The 17817-nt window shown below is 42.6% G+C and overlaps 1 protein-coding gene across 2 annotated transcripts in view; it reads right to left on the bottom strand.

The window, feature by feature from the left end:
- LOC116990774 (long-chain fatty acid transport protein 4-like) overlaps nucleotides 1-17817 on the bottom strand; it is a 45430-nt gene that overhangs the window by 20015 nt on the left and 7598 nt on the right. Inside the window, exon 3 of one of the 2 annotated variants that reach the window (XM_033048727.1) lies at nucleotides 12609-13054. In XM_033048727.1, coding sequence (XP_032904618.1) covers nucleotides 12609-13054 — 446 coding nt within the window. The remainder of the gene's footprint in view (nucleotides 1-12608; nucleotides 13055-17817) is intronic. The other variant, XM_033048728.1, reaches the window with a different exon arrangement.

Below are 17817 nucleotides of genomic sequence, written 5' to 3'. Positions count from 1 at the left end.
GCCTGTGTAGAGTTTGCAAGTTCTCCCTGTGACTGTGTGGGTTTCCTTTCACATCCCAATGACGTGCGGGTTTGTAGGTTAATTGGCCTCCGTAAACGGCCGTGAGTGTGTAGCGTGAATGGGTTGATCGATGGTCAGCATGGACTCGGTGGGCCGAAGGGACTATTTCCATGTTGCATGTTTTAATCAAATCAACTAACTTAATGGCCTCACAGAAAGACTCGAAATTTGGAGAAGATTTGGTCAAGTAAATGAGAGAAGAACAATTCCCTTCCTGGAACAAGGAATGAGCAGCATGGTGGTCCAGTCTGGGGTCATGCAGTCGGTAGAGGGGTTTAGAAGAGAAGAATTCTGAAGGCGTTCCACCTTGCACAAATATTTTACAAAACACAACTTTAATTCGCTACCCAGTACATTGGGCTAAACAATATGCTTCATTGTTGTGTAATCCTTTGGTTCTATCCTTCAAAAATTCTCCTGAAACCAGTACTCAGTAGATTGCCAGAGAAAGAGACCAATTGTAAAAGTCAAAGATGTTTTCTGTGCAGAGTTGAGGTAGGCTGCAATTTATAATTTGCAACTCTTCAGGCAGATAACACCCTGCACAGAAAGTGTGCACACACACACACACAGCTTTAATTGGGATCACTTGGAACGGCCCACACAGTACCAAACCTTCAATTAAACACTGGAATTTGGTAATTTGGTAAACACCCACAAACAGACAGCACCACGATATGCTCGAGTATTGCATTATAACAGGGAGGATCCCTTCTGAAGACTGCCTCCCTCTCAAAGCCAACCCAGTCAGCTTGCTAAACGATAGAGTCTTTACTGGATGCAGGGTGGGAAGAAGTGTAGTCTAGATAGCAATGGGAGTCAGTAGGTTTGTAGTAATTGTCTGTCTCCTGTGATGGAGACGGTGAGGTCCAGAAACAGTAGGGAGATGTCGGTGATGGCCCAAGTGAATTTTCTGTACAACTTTCTGTACAATCTTTTGTACAACTGTTTTTTTTTTTTTAATTGTTATCGTATCCATCTCAACTACTTCCTCTGGCAGTATACCCACCATCTTTTGTGTGAACTATAACAGCCTATTGCACTTTATCTGTTTATTTAAGTGTATATATATTTTCTATGATATATGGACACACTGATCTGTTCTGTATTTATGCCTACAATATTCTGTTGTGCTGCTGCAAGCAAGAATTTCATTGTCCTATCTGGGACACATGACAATAAACTCTCTTGACTTGACTTGAACAGTTACCCCTATTAAATCTTTCCCTTCTCACCATAAACCCATAACTTCTAGTTCGTGATTTCCCTACATTGTCCATTCACCTCATACATCTTTACAAGTTCAATAACACTGTGCTTTATTCTGACAAGGACTGCACTGGCAATACTGATCACAGAATACAGACACAATGTTTCAGATCCTAATGCCTTTGCTATTTCAGATTTTAATTCCAGATTTAATTTACCCCACCCCACGAGATGAGCATGACAAACTGCACTGCCACCCAGTCACCTCATATTAGCAGCTTCCTTCCCACAGGCAAATCTGCCCCGAGATTGTACTTGTGTGTAAAGCAGTTCAAATTCTACACAATTCCCCAGACACTTTTTAATGGGTCTCAACCCGAAACGTCGCCAATTCCTTCTCTCCATAGATGCTGCCACACCCGCTGAGTTTCTCCAGCATTTAGCATCCAACACTTTGTTATGAATGTTAACATTGTCTTATTGGAAAACTGGATTATAACTGGAACCTCCCACAGTTTTGCTCCCAACACGTTAAACATTTGGTTTCAATGCAATATACCACTTTATATTCAGAATTCAAAGTACTTTATTATTATACTTTTACCTATTCTTGAGATAATTTTTGATTCTTTCCTTGATTTAATATTCAGCCAACATAAAATTTATCAGTGTCCTATAAAGTATGTAACAACTACTGAAGTAGTTGTTGCTGACACAAGACATTACAGATGCTGGAATCCTGAGTAAAACAGAGGGGATGACAGTGGCGCAGATGGAAGAGCTGCTGCTTTAAGCGGCTTTTTCACGGGGCGACTTGACGCAAGAGTTAACCGGAGTTTAACATCGTGGGAACCTCGTGCGATAACAGTACGGCATTCGTGGACCACCGTGGACCACCGTAGCGCTAACGGCAGGTCATCGTGTAACTTGGTCACTCGGGAGAAAATTCAAGAAAGTTTGAATTTCTCCAAGAGTGACTTGTACACTTGTGGTTGAGTATTGCAACATTATATGAACGTAGTGGCCAGTGCGATATCCGTAATAACTCTTGCGGGTACCGTGGGAACTCCTGCGAACGGTGAACCCGGAAGCTGGACAGAGGGGACAGAAGGTGAGTAAAAATTATCTTCTGTGGGATTGAATTTAAAAAATAAATAAAAATAAAGATTTGCATCCGCATATGGACATCAACTTATTCATGAGTTATGTTAATGAGATTCAAGAAAATAACTATAATCTTTAAAAGGGACTTTAAAAGGGACTTTACTGAAAGGTTACGCATTTTTATGGTCCGTGAGAAATTTTTCACATGTACTTCTTTGAGAGATACAGCTCGGAGTCCTCGGGTCCAGGGGTCCTGAACGCTACCAATCAATGTTGTACAGAGACCCGTGTAAGGAGTGAACTGCACATGCTGGTTTAAACCGAAGACAGACACAAAAAGCTGGAGTAACTCAGCGAGTCAAGCAGCATCTCTGGAGAAAAAAAGCTGATGTTTCGGGACGAGACACATCTTCAGACTCAATTCCGATTAGGCTGTCTGAAGAAGGGCTCCGATTCGAATCGTCACCTATTCTTTTTCTCCAGAGATGCTGCCTGACCCGCTGACTTACTCCAGCTTTTTATGTTTTTCTTCCCAGATCTGACTTACCTGCTGAGTTACACCAACATTTTGTGTCCTTCTGTGCGTATTAACCAGCATTAACCAGCGTCTGCAGTTCCTTTAGACATTACCTAACTTCAGATTTTAGAGATATAGCGCGTGGGAACTCCTGCGAACGGTAAACCCGGAAGCTGGACAGAGGGGACAGAAGGTGAGTATGTGTCCTTCGAGGACGTCCCACCTAATTGTCATTGTTGGATAATCTTTTTAACAGGAACACTTGCAGAGATGGCTCCCAGAAAATCTCAAAGAAAGGGGGTAAAGCGTGTCAGAGATGTTTTTGCCATGTTGCGCTATTCAGTTTCTATATTGTTTCAGTTTCTATATCTATATTGTTGCTCTATTCAGTTTCCCAGGGGGTCGGGACGGGACTGGAGTTGGGAGGGAAAGGTGGGGGAGTCGAGGGAGAGGAGGGGGAGACAGATGGGGGTGTCTTCATTTACTGGCGGCGGGTGTCTGTCACTGAAACAGGCAGGTGAGATTTCACATCCACCTTGTGTGTGCCTCTCTCTCTCTCTCCCTCCCTCTTACACAGGCTGAGAGACTCTGCCTCTGTGAGTGTACGTCTCTTTCTCCCCCTCTCCCACACACAGTAAGACCGAGGTACTGTGCTCAGTCCATCTGTGTCTCCCACATACACAGTAAAATATGTCTCCAAATGAGCCAATTCAACCAAGGGAGGATATATATAGTGTGTGAAAAAAAAAGTTACATCATTTGTGTCACGTGTAGTTCATTCAAGATTTAACGCGAAAGCTCGGGAAACGGACAAGTCACTCGCACAAATAACAGAAATGCCGAGTACCGTGGGAACTCTTTATCTACCCCCGTTATATCGTGCGAGACTCGTGCTGGACCACGACCACTTCACTCTGGTGACATCTTGCGTCAACTCGCCCCGTGAAAAAGCCCCATTACAGCGCCAGAGACCTGGGTTCAGTCCTAACCTTGGGTGCTGTCTGTGTGGAGTTTGCACATTTTCCCCGCGAGTACGTGGGTTTCCTCCCACATCCCAAAGACATGTGGGTTTATAGGTTATTGGGACACTGTAAATTGCCTCTAATGCATAGGGAGTGGATGAGAAAGTGGGATAACATAGAATTAATGGGAGCAGGTGATCGCTAGTTGATAGCTGAAGGGAGAAAATAAACAATTGAAATTGTCACATTTGTGTAGTCTCTGTCACTTTCCAACATTGAGGTAAGCATGGAAAGCCGAGGGCGAGACAAAACTGTTACAGGCAAGACTTTTCCCAGTGTTTGAAACTGAAGCTATTACTCTCCCTGTAAAGTAAATTATCTCCCTTAGACTGAAGACATTTAGCTGGCATCTGCTCATGTAAATAGTTCCAATTAACACTAATTTGTAAATCTCAATTTAATCCTCTATCTCACAACGCAAAAATGCATTGTGGTTAAATTACTAGACCAGTATCTAGAGACGTAAAGTAACATCCCACTTCATATGTGGAAATCCTTCCTGGATTCTTGGGGAATTCAAAATGTGGTTAAATAAGTAAACTAGGAATGAAAAGGCTTTTATGAATAAAAATGACCAGAAAAACATTGCAATGTCATAAAAACTCATCAGGTACACCAACGTCCTTTCGTGAATAAAATCTGGTATTCTTACTGGTTTAGCTGCACTTGCAACACGAGAAATGAAGTTTGGCTTAACTACCCTCCGAAATGGCCCTACCTGGACCATCCACTTCTGGAAGCAAATAAAAATGCCTTCATTTGCTTGTTTCATCTCCCAACTTAATCCTTATTTTTAGTTGCTCTTTTCCAGACCTTTCTTCATCCAACATTTGGAAGCCCATTTGTTTCTAAAGATGGAAACGATTGTCAAGAAATTCCAAACTATTCAGAGGGGGGGGGGGGGGGGGGGGGGGACAACAATTGCATCAACCAAACAAAATGGAAGGAAAACCAAAAGAAAAATGGCAGGCCAGATCTACAGGGAAGAACAAATGCTGATTGTAAGTCCTGACAGTTTCCTGCGATGAGTGTGTAAAAACTGCTCCCCATGAGGAGAGAAATGTCAAGCCAATGGACAGGCCACAATTTTGGTCAGGAACCTACATCAGTCCCCCAATCAGTCTGAGGAAGAGTCCCGACCCACAGAAAGGTACATTTTGCGTTTTGCATTCCAGCATCTGCAGTCTCGTGCGTCTCCGTTGGAACTTGGTGCACTGCAAAAATGTAGCTTAAAAGCTAGTGACAAACTGTCAAAGGATGTGGGTATGTTTTTAATATCCACAGGAAGAAAGGCGTTACGCATTCTTTCGCTCATTTGAAAAATACTTAGATGCCGGATTTAACTTTCACATTCTCAAATCATTCCCGTTTACACTCATTGACTCACCTATTCAATCAACATCTAAAAGTTTAATATTCTTGTCCTCTTTCTCAAATTCCACCACTCCACCCTACCCTTATCCCAGCCCGAAGCGACAAAATCTCTGGCTTTCTGCATGAGAAATGTGGTGTCTCACAAATCTGCGCCTTTGAAGAGGTCACCAAAAGGATTTAAGAGGGCATCGTGGTGGGCATTGTCCATATGGACTTTAGCAAGCTTTTTGACAGGCCCCATATGGTACATTGTTCTCGATGATTAGATCACAGGGAGGTTTTAAATAGACATTTGGATGGATACATGGATAGGAAGGGTTTAGAGGTATATGGGCCAAATGCAGGCAAATGTGACAGCGCAATATGCCAATTTGATCGGCGTGGAAGAATTTCCTCCCAATGCTTTTGGCCTCATTATTTCCCTTCCCTTTTAAATGCTACTTCTTGAGCAAGCTTTTAATCGCATGTCCGAATGTGCCTTGGAGCCATTTTCTGTCTGATTATGTTCCCCCTGAAGCTTGTGGTGCTTTATAATAGGAAATGTGCCAAACCTATACAAATGATTGTTGTGAATAAATATGTCACAGCATCTCAGCACTGTCCAAATTCTGGTCTGAATTGAGTTTGCTGCCAACTTTGAGAGTATTATTATTGCAGGAGGTTACAGTCAGTCAGGTTTGCAATTCCTTACCTTCTCAAACTGCAACAAAATGAAAAGGTCGGTGGAAATTTGCCAGTTTATTCATTCTTCAGTAAAGGTAACTAATCTCACGGCTCAGTGAGAATCACCAAGAAGCATCATCTCCTAGGGTGTGGAACTGAGCAAAATGCCCAAGATCTGCATCTCAGCGCAGTCAAAATACATTTTATTCATTCCCGTCTCTCGGGTGCCAATGGCAACAAATTATAATCTTCCAATTTTGAATTAAACCATAAAGGGGAGATTGTCCCCTCACCTTCATTCAACCAACCAAATGATACACAACAGCATAAAAGAGTCTGAAGAAGGGCCCCAACCCGAGATGTTGTCTGTTCATTCCCTCAACAGAAGCTGAGTTCCTCCAGCACTTTGTTTATAGAATAAAACTGTAACTATGAACAGAACCAGGACTAACTAATCTGTTAACAGTTAAAGTGAATATACCTAATACGTGGGAATCAAAGTGTGTGAAAGGGGAATGGATATATTACTTTCAGATGTTCAAATGAAATGATCCCAATCAGACAGTAGAGATTTATTACACCAACCAAACATTTGGGCAGATTGTCAAGACTGATTCCCTCTTCTGTTCACAGCCACCAAAAGATAGACTGTGTGCACCAAAATCTGACTTTAGTCAAAAACATTAAGACCAGAGATCACATTAGCAATTTTCTTTCATCTAAACAAAATGTACATAGACCTAGCACCACTAAATCTGAAGAAAGGTCCCGAATAGAAACATCTTCGGACTCCTTCCTTCCACGGATGCTGCCTAACGTATTCCCCTTCACCCCAAGTTCATCTACCTGTTGTACTTGAGTTTGGCTTAATTGCATTAAGCGAGAGTTAGATATAACGGAATCAAGGGATATGGGGAGAAAGCAGGAACGGGGTGCTGATTTTGGATGATCAGCAATGATGATATTGAATGCTGGCTTGAAGTGCCGAATGGCCTACTCCTGCATCTATTTTCTATGTATTCATGTATAGCATTATTTGATTTGATTGGATAACATGGAAAATAATGTTTTTCACTGTACCCCATGTATGACAATGATAAAGCTAAACCTCTGGCAGTGTGGCATGCCCTCATTTCTGCACCAGAATATCAGCTCAACGTTTTGCCGAGGTGGGAGTTTTACCGAGGTTGATGCTCAATGCCTGCCAGCTTTCCTGGATGCCGTGCATCACTCTCACTATTTTCAGTTCACGAGGAAAGATGCTCAAATAGTGCTAAAGAGAGCACAAATACATTATGGCATTTACAAAGGGGACAGAAAAGAGGAAGACAAATAAAGAGCTTCACTTTTATTTCAACAGTACCTGCAGATTTATAAATCCACTGTGTACACGGGGAGCAATGATGCTGGAATCCTTGTTTAAATATAGCATACCTCTCCGGGTGCTGATTATTACCAGATTGTGTCCTTCACTTGTGAGTCTTTGCATACTGGCAGCGCACAGGTGCTCCTCAGGAACGTCAATATGTTGTGGTATACGGAGGCCCAATGCAAATGTAAAACTATCCATTACATGACCTCGTTTTGTGCATCGAAGCCTCAAATACATATTCAAATGGATTAGATCCTCTCATCTCCTCATGCATCATATATAATATCCTGAATCCAGGATATATTGTCTAATCTCGTTTGCAATGTATTTGCAGTACACAGAACAGAAACAGGCCCTTCAGCCCACCTTGTCCATGCTGACCAAATTGGTCTTTTGGGCTAGTCCCATTTGTCCGCATTTGCTACATAACCCTGGAAACCCTTCCTGTCTCTATATCTGTCCAAATGTCACCTCGTGCCAGTCGCATGGTGGGGAAGGTTGAGAGCGGTGAGAGGAGAGGAGGGTTGTTTTCCTGGTGTTGAAGTGTCACAGAAAACTGATGTGTCCCACTGGTAACTCACAGGGCTCACAGGACATTCTGCCCTCAATCATCTGCTCCACTCTACCATAGTTTTCACAGGTCAAAGCCCCTCGCTCGAGGATTCTCTTAATTCCACAGCTGCTTATACTAATGCTCAGTGCATTACTGGGGGATAACAAATTGCACACCATATAGCTGACATTCAATTTTACACCAGAATGATGCACAAATCCTGTACATCAATGCCAGACACAAATCTGACTTCTAGGCAGCTGGCAATAAAACAAAACAGAAACTGCTGGAAATGCACGAGGTCAGACAGCTTCTATGGAGAACGAAAAACAGGTAATGTTTTTAAAGGTAGACAAAAGTGCTGGAGAAACTCAGCGGGTGCAGCAGCATCTATGGAGCGAAGGAAATAGGCAACGTTTCAGCCCGAAACGTTGCCTATTTCCTTTGTTCCATAGATGCTGCTGCACCCGCTGAGTTTCTCCAGCACTTTTGTCTACCTTCGATTTTCCAGCATCTGCAGTTCCTTCGTAAACAGGTCATGTTTTTAGTTCCTTCACAAATACTGCCTGACTCGAGTATTTCCTGCATTTTCTCTTTTAACATCACATTTCCAGCTCCTCCAGTATACTGTTCTAGATTGTTTATTTTAATAGTTTTCAGACTTGGATTGGGATCCTCCTGTGGGAGGTCATGTGGTTGAGGGAAGGTAGGAAAAAGTGGCAAGATGGTGTTGTTAGTACGTAATGAACAAAATCAGATAATAATTTTGTTGCCAAAAGATAAGTCTCTGCTTAGCCATTAAAAGTATTTTGCAAGTTGTGGCATCCAGTGAAGTACTTTCAATATAGGCGGTGTGGCAACATCTCATAGACAGCAATGTTATAATAAAACACAAAGTGCTGGAGGGACTCAGTGGGCCGGGCACCTGAAGAAGGAATGGACAGTGTGAAGAAGGGTCCCGAGCCAAAACGTCATCTGTCCGTTCCCTCCCAGATGCTGCATGACGCAATAAGTTCCTCCAGCACTTTTGCACAGGATTGCAGCATCTGCAGTTTGTATCTCAAGGCTATCGTAAAGACCACTTGTAATTTGAGTTGGTTGAGCAATAAATTTGGGCCAAATACTGGAGAAAGTTTGTTTATACAGTTCCATGGCCAACCTGAAAGATGGCATCTCAAATAGTGCACTGCTCCCTTAAGACCACATTCCAAATGCCAGCCTGGAACTTGTGCTCAAGTCCCTGGAGTAGATCTCCGAGAAGCAAGATTGGCATTAGCCAAATCACACCGGACAAAGTTCCTGTCGCTTGCTGCTCTCGATCACTTGCTGCTCACATTTTACATGTCATAATGATGAGAGGTTGATATGCTTTGAGTCCAAGCCTTCTGTAGAACTCTACATTATTTTTAATAAACAAAATGTGACAAAGTGCTGGAGAAACTCAGCAGGTCAGGCAGCATCCCTGGAGAATTATGGATAGGTGGCTTTTCGGGTAGAGACCCTTTTTTCCCCCCATAAATGTAATTTGTTTCCTGTTTTTAAATGTTTTAAGACTGTGCCCTGAAGTTCTGGCCTAATCGAAGACAACAGAGACCAGGAAGAGGAGCAGAAATTGCCGTGTCATGTTGCACTGACATAAACATGAATATGTAAAATGACTTCCAATCCCACTGATGGTCACAAAGCACAGAAGAAGAATAAGAGTATTTTTTTCCCACCATTATATCACTGAATACCTCAAAACTAAAGGAATAAAGCTACCTGGACTCTTTCAACCTTAGTTAGCCTTGAGTGTGATTATGAATGCATTCTGAACATTGTATTCTTTTTGACCTTGTTTCCTTCAGAACACAGCACATTTGGCTCTGCTCATTCAGCTTGACTGGCCAAAGAGGGAGGGGCATCGGAAGGGGAAGAAAAAATACATTATACTGTATTTTAAAACTCGGCAAGTTTACAAACTCAAAGAATATTGGAAACAGGTTTAATGAAATGTTTCTAAAGTGTGCTAGATAAAGGATTTTAAGGTACAATGTGCAGTGCTGTGGTGAAAGAGCAGGCGGGTGCCTCCAGGGAAAGAGATTGCAAATTCAAATCCTGTTGCTGACGTGGGAAAAAATTTGAGCTGCACAATCCCGCACAAAACTGAGGGAGTGTCGCACTTATGTGGGCAGCGTCCTTTAGGGGAAAATTAAAACAAGACCATTTGCTCCCTTAGTAACAGAGAATGCTTTAGATCCACCCAAAACAAAACAAATCAGAATACTCCCTCATGTCCTGGAGGAGAGTATTTATCCAAATGCCGCAACATAGTGGTGCAGCCGGTAGAGCTATTGCCTCACAGCGTCTGACCTCCGGTGCTGTCCATATGGAGTTTGCACACTCTTGCTGTGACATAGAAACATAGAAATTAGGTGCAGGAGTAGGCCATTCGGCCCTTCGAGCCTGCACCGCCATTCAATATGATCATGGCTGATCATCCAACTCAGTATCCCGTACCTGCCTTCTCTCCATACCCTCTGATCCCCTTAGCCACAAGGGCCACATCTAACTCCCTCTTAAATATAGCCAATGAACTGGCCTCGACTACCCTCTGTGGCAGAGAGTTCCAGAGATTCACCACTCTCTGTGTGAAAAAATTTCTTCTCATCTCGGTTTTAAAGGATTTCCCCCTTATCCTTAAGCTGTGACCCCTTGTCCTGGACTTCCCCAACATCGGGAGCAATCTTCCTGCATCTAGCCTGTCCAACCCCTTAAGAATTTTGTAAGTTTCTATAAGATCCCCTCTCAATCTCCTAAATTCTAGAGAGTATAAACCAAGTCTATCCAGTCTTTCTTCATAAGACAGTCCTGACATCCCAGGAATCAGTCTGGTGAACCTTCTCTGCACTCCCTCTATGGCAATAATGTCCTTCCTCAGATTTGGAGACCAAAACTGTACGCAATACTCCAGGTGTGGTCTCACCAAGACCCTGTACAACTGCAGTAGAACCTCCCTGCTCCTATACTCAAATCCTTTTGCTATGAAAGCTAACATACCATTCGCTTTCTTCACTGCCTGCTGCACCTGCATGCCTACTTTCAATGACTGGTGTACCATGACACCCAGGTCTCGCTGCATCTCCCCTTTTCCTAATCGGCCACCATTTAGATAATAGTCTGCTTTCCTGTTTTTGCCACCAAAATGGATAACCTCACATTTATCCACATTATACTGCATCAGCCAAACATTTGCCCACTCACCCAGCCTATCCAAGTCACCTTGCAGTCTCCTAGCATCCTCCTCACAGCTAACCCTGCCCCCCAGCTTAGTGTCATCCGCAAACTTGGAGATATTGCCTTCAATTCCCTCATCCAGATCATTAATATATATTGTAAATAGCTGGGGTCCCAGCACTGAGCCTTGCGGTACCCCACTAGTCACTGCCTGCCATTGTGAAAAGGACCCGTTTACTCCTACTCTTTGCTTCCTGTTTGCCAGCCAGTTCTCTATCCACATCAATACTGAACCCCCAATGCTGTGTGCTTTAAGTTTGTATACTAATCTCTTATGTGGGACCTTGTCGAAAGCCTTCTGAAAGTCCAGATACACCACATCCACTGGTTCTCCCCTATCCACGCTACTAGTTACATCCTCGAAGAATTCTATAAGATTCGTCAGACATGATTTACCTTTTGTAAATCCATGCTGACTTTGTCCAATGATTTCACCACTTTCCAAATGTGCTGCTATCCCATCTTTAATAACTGACTCTAGCAGTTTCCCCACTACCGATGTTAGACTAACTGGTCTGTAATTCCCCGTTTTCTCTCTCCCTCCCTTCTTAAAAAGTGGGGTTACGTTTGCTACCCGCCAATCCTCAGGAACTACTCCAGAATCTAAAGAGACTGCGCGGGTTTCCTCCAGGTGCTCCGGTATCATCCCACATTCCAAAGACGTGCGGGTTTGTACACTCAAAAGTGGGACAACAGAGAACTAGTGCAAACCTATGATCTATGGTCAGCATGGACTTGGTGGGTCAAAGGGTTTGTTTCCATGTTGTATGTTCCAATAGAATTAATATCACGGTAAACAGATCATTATTGTATAGACCTCAATAAAGTGCTAATTGGTAGCAGTGTTTTTGACAATACAAGGGAGACAATAATTTAAAAAAAAAATTATTTGCTTGTAAAATGTTTTGGGCCACCATGATCTGGTCTAAAATTAATGTGGTTTGTTAGGCATAGTATCATAGAGTATGGAAACTGACCCTTCGGCCAAATTCATCCATGCCGACCGAGATGGCCCATCAAGCTACCCCATATGCCTACTTTGGCCCATACCCTTCTAAACCTTTTTTATCCATGTACCTGTCTAAGTGTCTTTTAAATGCTTTTTTAGTATCTGCATCAATTAGTTTTTTGGCAACTTGTTCCATTTACCCACCACCTTTTGTGTGAACAAGTTGCTCTTCAGGTGCCCCTTTCACCTTGCCCCTTTCACCCATGTGATTCCCATACCTTGGATAAAAGACTATGTATTCACCCTATCCCCCTCATGATTTTCTACACCGTTATAAGATCACCCCTTCAGCCTGCTGTGCTCCAAGGAATGAAGTCCGAGCCTGTCCAACCTCTCGCTATAGCTCAGGCACTCTAGTTCTGGCCACATCCTTGTGAATCTTTTCTGCATGTCATTCCAAATAAATGACACGTCTCTCTTTTTAATTTAGTCTTAAGCAAGTCACTTACTTGTCACCTTTGGTTCTGCATGTTTAATGCAGTCAGTCATGTTGTACTTACCATCGTTCAGCTCGCTGCCGAATATAATGGCCTTGGCCTTGGAGATGGTGATACAGTGAGTTAGAGCGTCCATCCGCAAGTTGAAGTTAATCAGTGCCGCCTCCACTCCAACTTTGGCCAAACCTAACCATAGTCCCACGTACTCGTTCCTGCTCTCCATGAAAACGGCCACCACATCACCAGTGCGGTAGCCCTGCTCATAAAAAAAGTTGGCGACTCTGTTCGAGTATTCGTCCAGGTACCGGAAACTCCAAGCGGCACCCGTCGCCTCGAATATAAGCGCCGTCTTATCCGGGTGCCTCTGCACAACTTCATGGAAGATCTTTGGGACTGTGTTGTTCAATTTCAAGTTCCGTTTAACATTGAGCTTGACTTTGAGGAGGACACCAGCGGCACTGAGATAAAAAGACAAAAAAAGTGTTAGTTGCTGTCTCCTTTCCTTGAACGTCTTCACAGGGCAAATGGTGCCATATTTGAAAATGGTGAGCATCAATAAGTATAGATTTAGGGTTGTTATTACCACTTGTACCGAGAGAAGCTTTTACACGCTATGGAGTTTACACGCTATCAAAACTGACACACAAATACAAATAAATTATACCCAAGTACAATAAGTAGAGCAAAAAGGAAGTGGAGAGGTGAAGCAAATGGAAGGACCATTCAGAAGCCTGATAACAGAAGGAAGACGATGTTCCCGAGGCTGGTGGTGCGCGGCTTTCAAGTTTCGGCATTGCATTGTTGAATTTCAAGTTGATTGCATTGGCTGCTTACAGAAAAGCAATCTCACCCCTAGTGCCCTGGCCTACATTGCTCTCTCACTGATATTTAAAATAGATGACGGTCTGGTTACTTCCTCCTTTGATGCTTGTGGGAGATTGCTATACACAAACTCCTATCATGTTTCCTGTAGCATAACACTACTTCCTTTCTGATTACTCAGGGCCACTTGATGCAATACTGGGAGAGTGATATTTGGGATTAACAAAAAAAAGGAAAGAGGTGGGACATAAATACAGCCGACAGGGAAGAAACAAACTGTAAGGAAGAAAATGGCGAGACGTCGTAATGAACTGAGAGACCAAGATATCAGCCAGTCCATTACTGCATTTCAGACTGCCCACATTTAAAAAAAACATCCTTGAGAAATGTTTTGCATTCATTAGGATGAAGGACAAGGGGAGGCAAGAAGTTTTTAATTTCACAATTTGCTAGCCCAAGGAAGATGTGTCCTGATCCAAAATGTCACCTATTCATGTTCTCCAGAGATGGTGCCAGACCCGCTGTGTTACTCCAGCAATATGTTTATAGCTCTGTTTGGAGACATACTACTGCAGCTGCGCTAAGCCTTCTCACCCCACTGCTCACAGACCCTCGCTCAGTCTCCATCTACATGGTCCTTGAGGCATATGGCAGCAAAGCAAGTCTGGATCCAGCCACCGGCAATGAAATGATTTGGGGCTATGTTAGCCCAGCCAGGTCAATCACAAAAAGGAGAATCCTCGCCCGTGTAATTATAGGGCGAGTGCCCAAGAATAATACTTGCTGACTAATTATGAATGTGTTATTAGTCACAGACAAAGGGAATCTCCACCACAGTTCTGCACCACATCAACAACATTCTTCTACAATCATTACTGCAAACACAGGGCGGCACAATAGAGCAGCTGGTAGAGCTGCTGCCTCACAGCTCCGGGGACCCAGGGTTGACCCTGACCTTGGGTGCTGTCGGTGTGGGGTTTGCACGTTTTCCGTGACCATACGTTTCCTCTGGAAGCTCCGGTTTCTTCACATAAGCCAAAGTCATGCGGATATGTAGGTTAGCCTCTGTAAATTGCCCCCAGTTTGTGTAGGGAGCGGATGTGAAAGTGGGATAACACAGAACTGGTGTGAACGGGTGATCAATGGTCAGCGTGGACTCAGTGGGTTGAAGGGCCTGTTTCCATGCTGCATCTTTCAGTCAATCAATTTAATCACAGTAATGGAGGCCACCGAACCCATTGAATACAGATCAACTCCTAAGAGTAATTCTGTCATTCTCATTCTGTTCTCACAGCCATGCTATTCTCTCTCAAATGACAATCCAATTCCCAAACCCAGGTCGATGCTGCTCACGTCATTTCTGAAGCCAACGACTTCCACCCACCCTTTATTTTTTGGCCAAATAAATTTAAACCCGCCCTTCAAGACCATCCTTATGCCTCTTCTAAAACTAAAAGCTACCCCATCTAAACCAATCATGATTTTGCATACCACTATCATAATTTTCTCAATTCCTCAAGGAAAAAAAAACACTTTTTTTTTTAAACTTGTTCCTACCATTAAACTCCTATATGTGAAACCTATATGGTGGATGGTGATTTATTTGAAATAGATGTGGGCTATTCTGTGTGCAGAATAAATTAGCCCCAATGTACCCAAACCTTAATACCAGAAGGTATGCCCAACAATTCCTATGGTAGAACTTTAAGCAAGTCTCATCCAGCCACAAGCTGCTTTGTTCTGTAGTCATTGAGCATTAAAAATCTGTTTATCACCTGCAAGTTTCAAACCTGCCATTAGATTGATCGCTGCAACCACTCACTTCCACTCCAGCCAGCCTCCGCTAGATGGTCCTGGCAAATCCTTCATACACATCTCCCGCACAGGCACAACAAACTAAACTGTCTTCTACACTGCAAAATTCAGGATTTCACCAATTCCTTCTTTTACATTGTCGTTGTTCCAGCACCCATTCTTCTTTCTCAGATCAGTCTCTCAGAACTAAGAATGAGTTTGGTTTGGTGGGATCCGAGATGGGTTGTCATCTCTACTTGTTAAGTAGAAATATTTCACCGCTTGCTCCCAATTCATCAGTTAAACTCTACCTCTTTGCTACTCCCTCCTTCTTTTGATGCAAGCTCCACTTTTGGGCCAACCTTATATTATCTGTTTGATCGTGTCCTATTTTGAACTTCATACGAGGTTTATAAACAGTCAAGACTGGAAACACTCATAGGGTCAAATAGCATCTACAGAAAATGAAACATAGTTAATATGTCAGACTGAAAATCTTTTTATCTGGCATGGTACCAACATTTTGTCTTTTATTTCAGTTTTCCAGCTTTTGCGTTTTAATAGATGTGTGGCTTATGTTGCATTATAAAAGAGAAGTGCTAAAGAATTGCACATAAATACACGCAATGTGCAACAGATAGAGCTAGAGGAGACACAAGGAGCTGCAGATGCCAGAATCTTGAGCAAAACAAAGGCTTGGAGGAACTCAGCAGACCGGGGGGGGGGGGGGGGGGGGGGGGTGTGGTGTGTGTGTGTGTGTGTGTGTGTGTGTGTGTGTGTGTGTGTGTGTGTGTGTGTGTGTGTGTGTGTGTGTGTGTGTGTGTGTGTGTGTGTGTGTGTGTGTGCGTGCGCGCGTGCGCGTGCGCGTGTCTGTGTGTGTGTGTGTGGTGTGGGTGTGTGGATAGTGTGGGTGTTTGCTTGGGACCTTTCATCAGGCTGACAACTGCATAGATACAGCCAGTTCTTTTCTTTTTGTAATGGTACATGCCGGTACTGTGTACTGGCAACTACAAGAACTAGATTTTCACATTTTTTAACGCCCATTGATTTTTGAGTTATTGCCTTAAATTAGAAGTTGATTTGCCACAAAATCCGAGACAGATGGGGGGACTGGGGGTATATTAATGGGAGATTTCATAAATGTTACTATCTTTTAAATTTATATTCATGCCGGCACCTTTATGTCTACAAACAAAAAAGCACTGGATACAGCTCATTCACAGATGAATTGATACAAACATTTGTGTCATTTCTAAATTTCCTCACATTCTTCATAATCTAACTTTAATGGCATAATAACTTTTCACTCAGAACTTCCCATCAAATACTTCTACCTTATTCACCTCAACATCTCCTTTTGGCAACAACTTCCACATTTTAACCATTCCCCAGGTAAAGCTAAACAAAACCACAGGGCATTGATCTGAAGCATTATCTTTGTTTTGCTCCCCGTGTACTTTGCCTGGTCTGATGCACGTCTCCATTTTCTGTTGTTAATACAGTGCAAATCTATTTAAGTTGTGCTAACTATTTGGTGACGATACTGACACTTGCCATGATCTTCTGCTTAAGTTGCAAGAAAGTAATAATTTTTCCTTTCAGATATTCCCTTGTCCTATCATTCCTTCCTTATATATGGTCTCAACCGAAATGTAAGCGGTCTATTCTCTTCATAGCTTCTGCCTGACCTGCTAAGTTCCTCCAGCACTTTGATTTTGTGCTCAAGATTGCAGCATCTGCAGTTTCTTGTGTCCTCCTTGCTCTTCTCTTATTACCTCTCTGTCCCAGTTCTAACAAACAATCTTGGACCTAAAATATGAATTGTTTCTTTCCACAGATGTGGGCTGGATTTTATGAGGTTTTATTATGCAACGTTAAAGAATTTAATGACATCGTCTCTGCCTAATCACCATTGTTTTAGCACTAACTAATATAGTTTAATAAAAATGTTTGTAATTTATCTGGAGAAACAGCTGTGCTTAGCGGATATTCTCCAATTAAAAAAATGTATTTTAGCGATGAGCCATTGCCACTCCAGTTGTAACATAGAAACATAGAAAATAGGTGCAGGAGTAGGCCATTCGGTCCTTCGAGCCTGCACCGCCATTCAATATGATCATGGCTAATCATCCAACTCAGTATCCTGTAATTCAGGAACCATCCCAATCCCTCCTCAGGCAGCAAAACAAAACTTTGCTTTCCTGGTCAACGGTCATATTTTTACCATAGTTCAATTTCCAGATTTTTCCCAATATCTCCAACTGTACATTTAACTATTAAAATAAATAATGTTGCATCGCACGGTAGTCAATTTTCCTGCAAGGCTAACTTTACCCGCTGCAAAGTTTTTGACCCAGGGATTTAGGGTGAAAAGGGACAAGTCAATTAAATGCCCTTGTAAATATGGAATGGTGGCCTCTTTTATTAGACAAAATTATTTGAAAAGGAAGAATATTTTATAAATCAAATAAACAAAAAAAAAATCATAGAATACACAAAAAGTTAGACGTAAACAAACGCGAGCTACACAAAGAAAAAGGATATCCACATCCTGAAGTTCATCAACCTAATGTCAAGGTTCTAGGAGGCCCACCCTTTTTCCATT

Source organism: Amblyraja radiata, chromosome 32 (assembly GCF_010909765.2).
Source record: "Amblyraja radiata isolate CabotCenter1 chromosome 32, sAmbRad1.1.pri, whole genome shotgun sequence".
In the NCBI taxonomy this organism is placed as follows: domain Eukaryota; kingdom Metazoa; phylum Chordata; class Chondrichthyes; order Rajiformes; family Rajidae; genus Amblyraja; species Amblyraja radiata.
The sequence above is the reverse complement of the archived record's forward strand: the minus strand, read 5'-3'. Positions and strand labels throughout refer to the sequence as shown.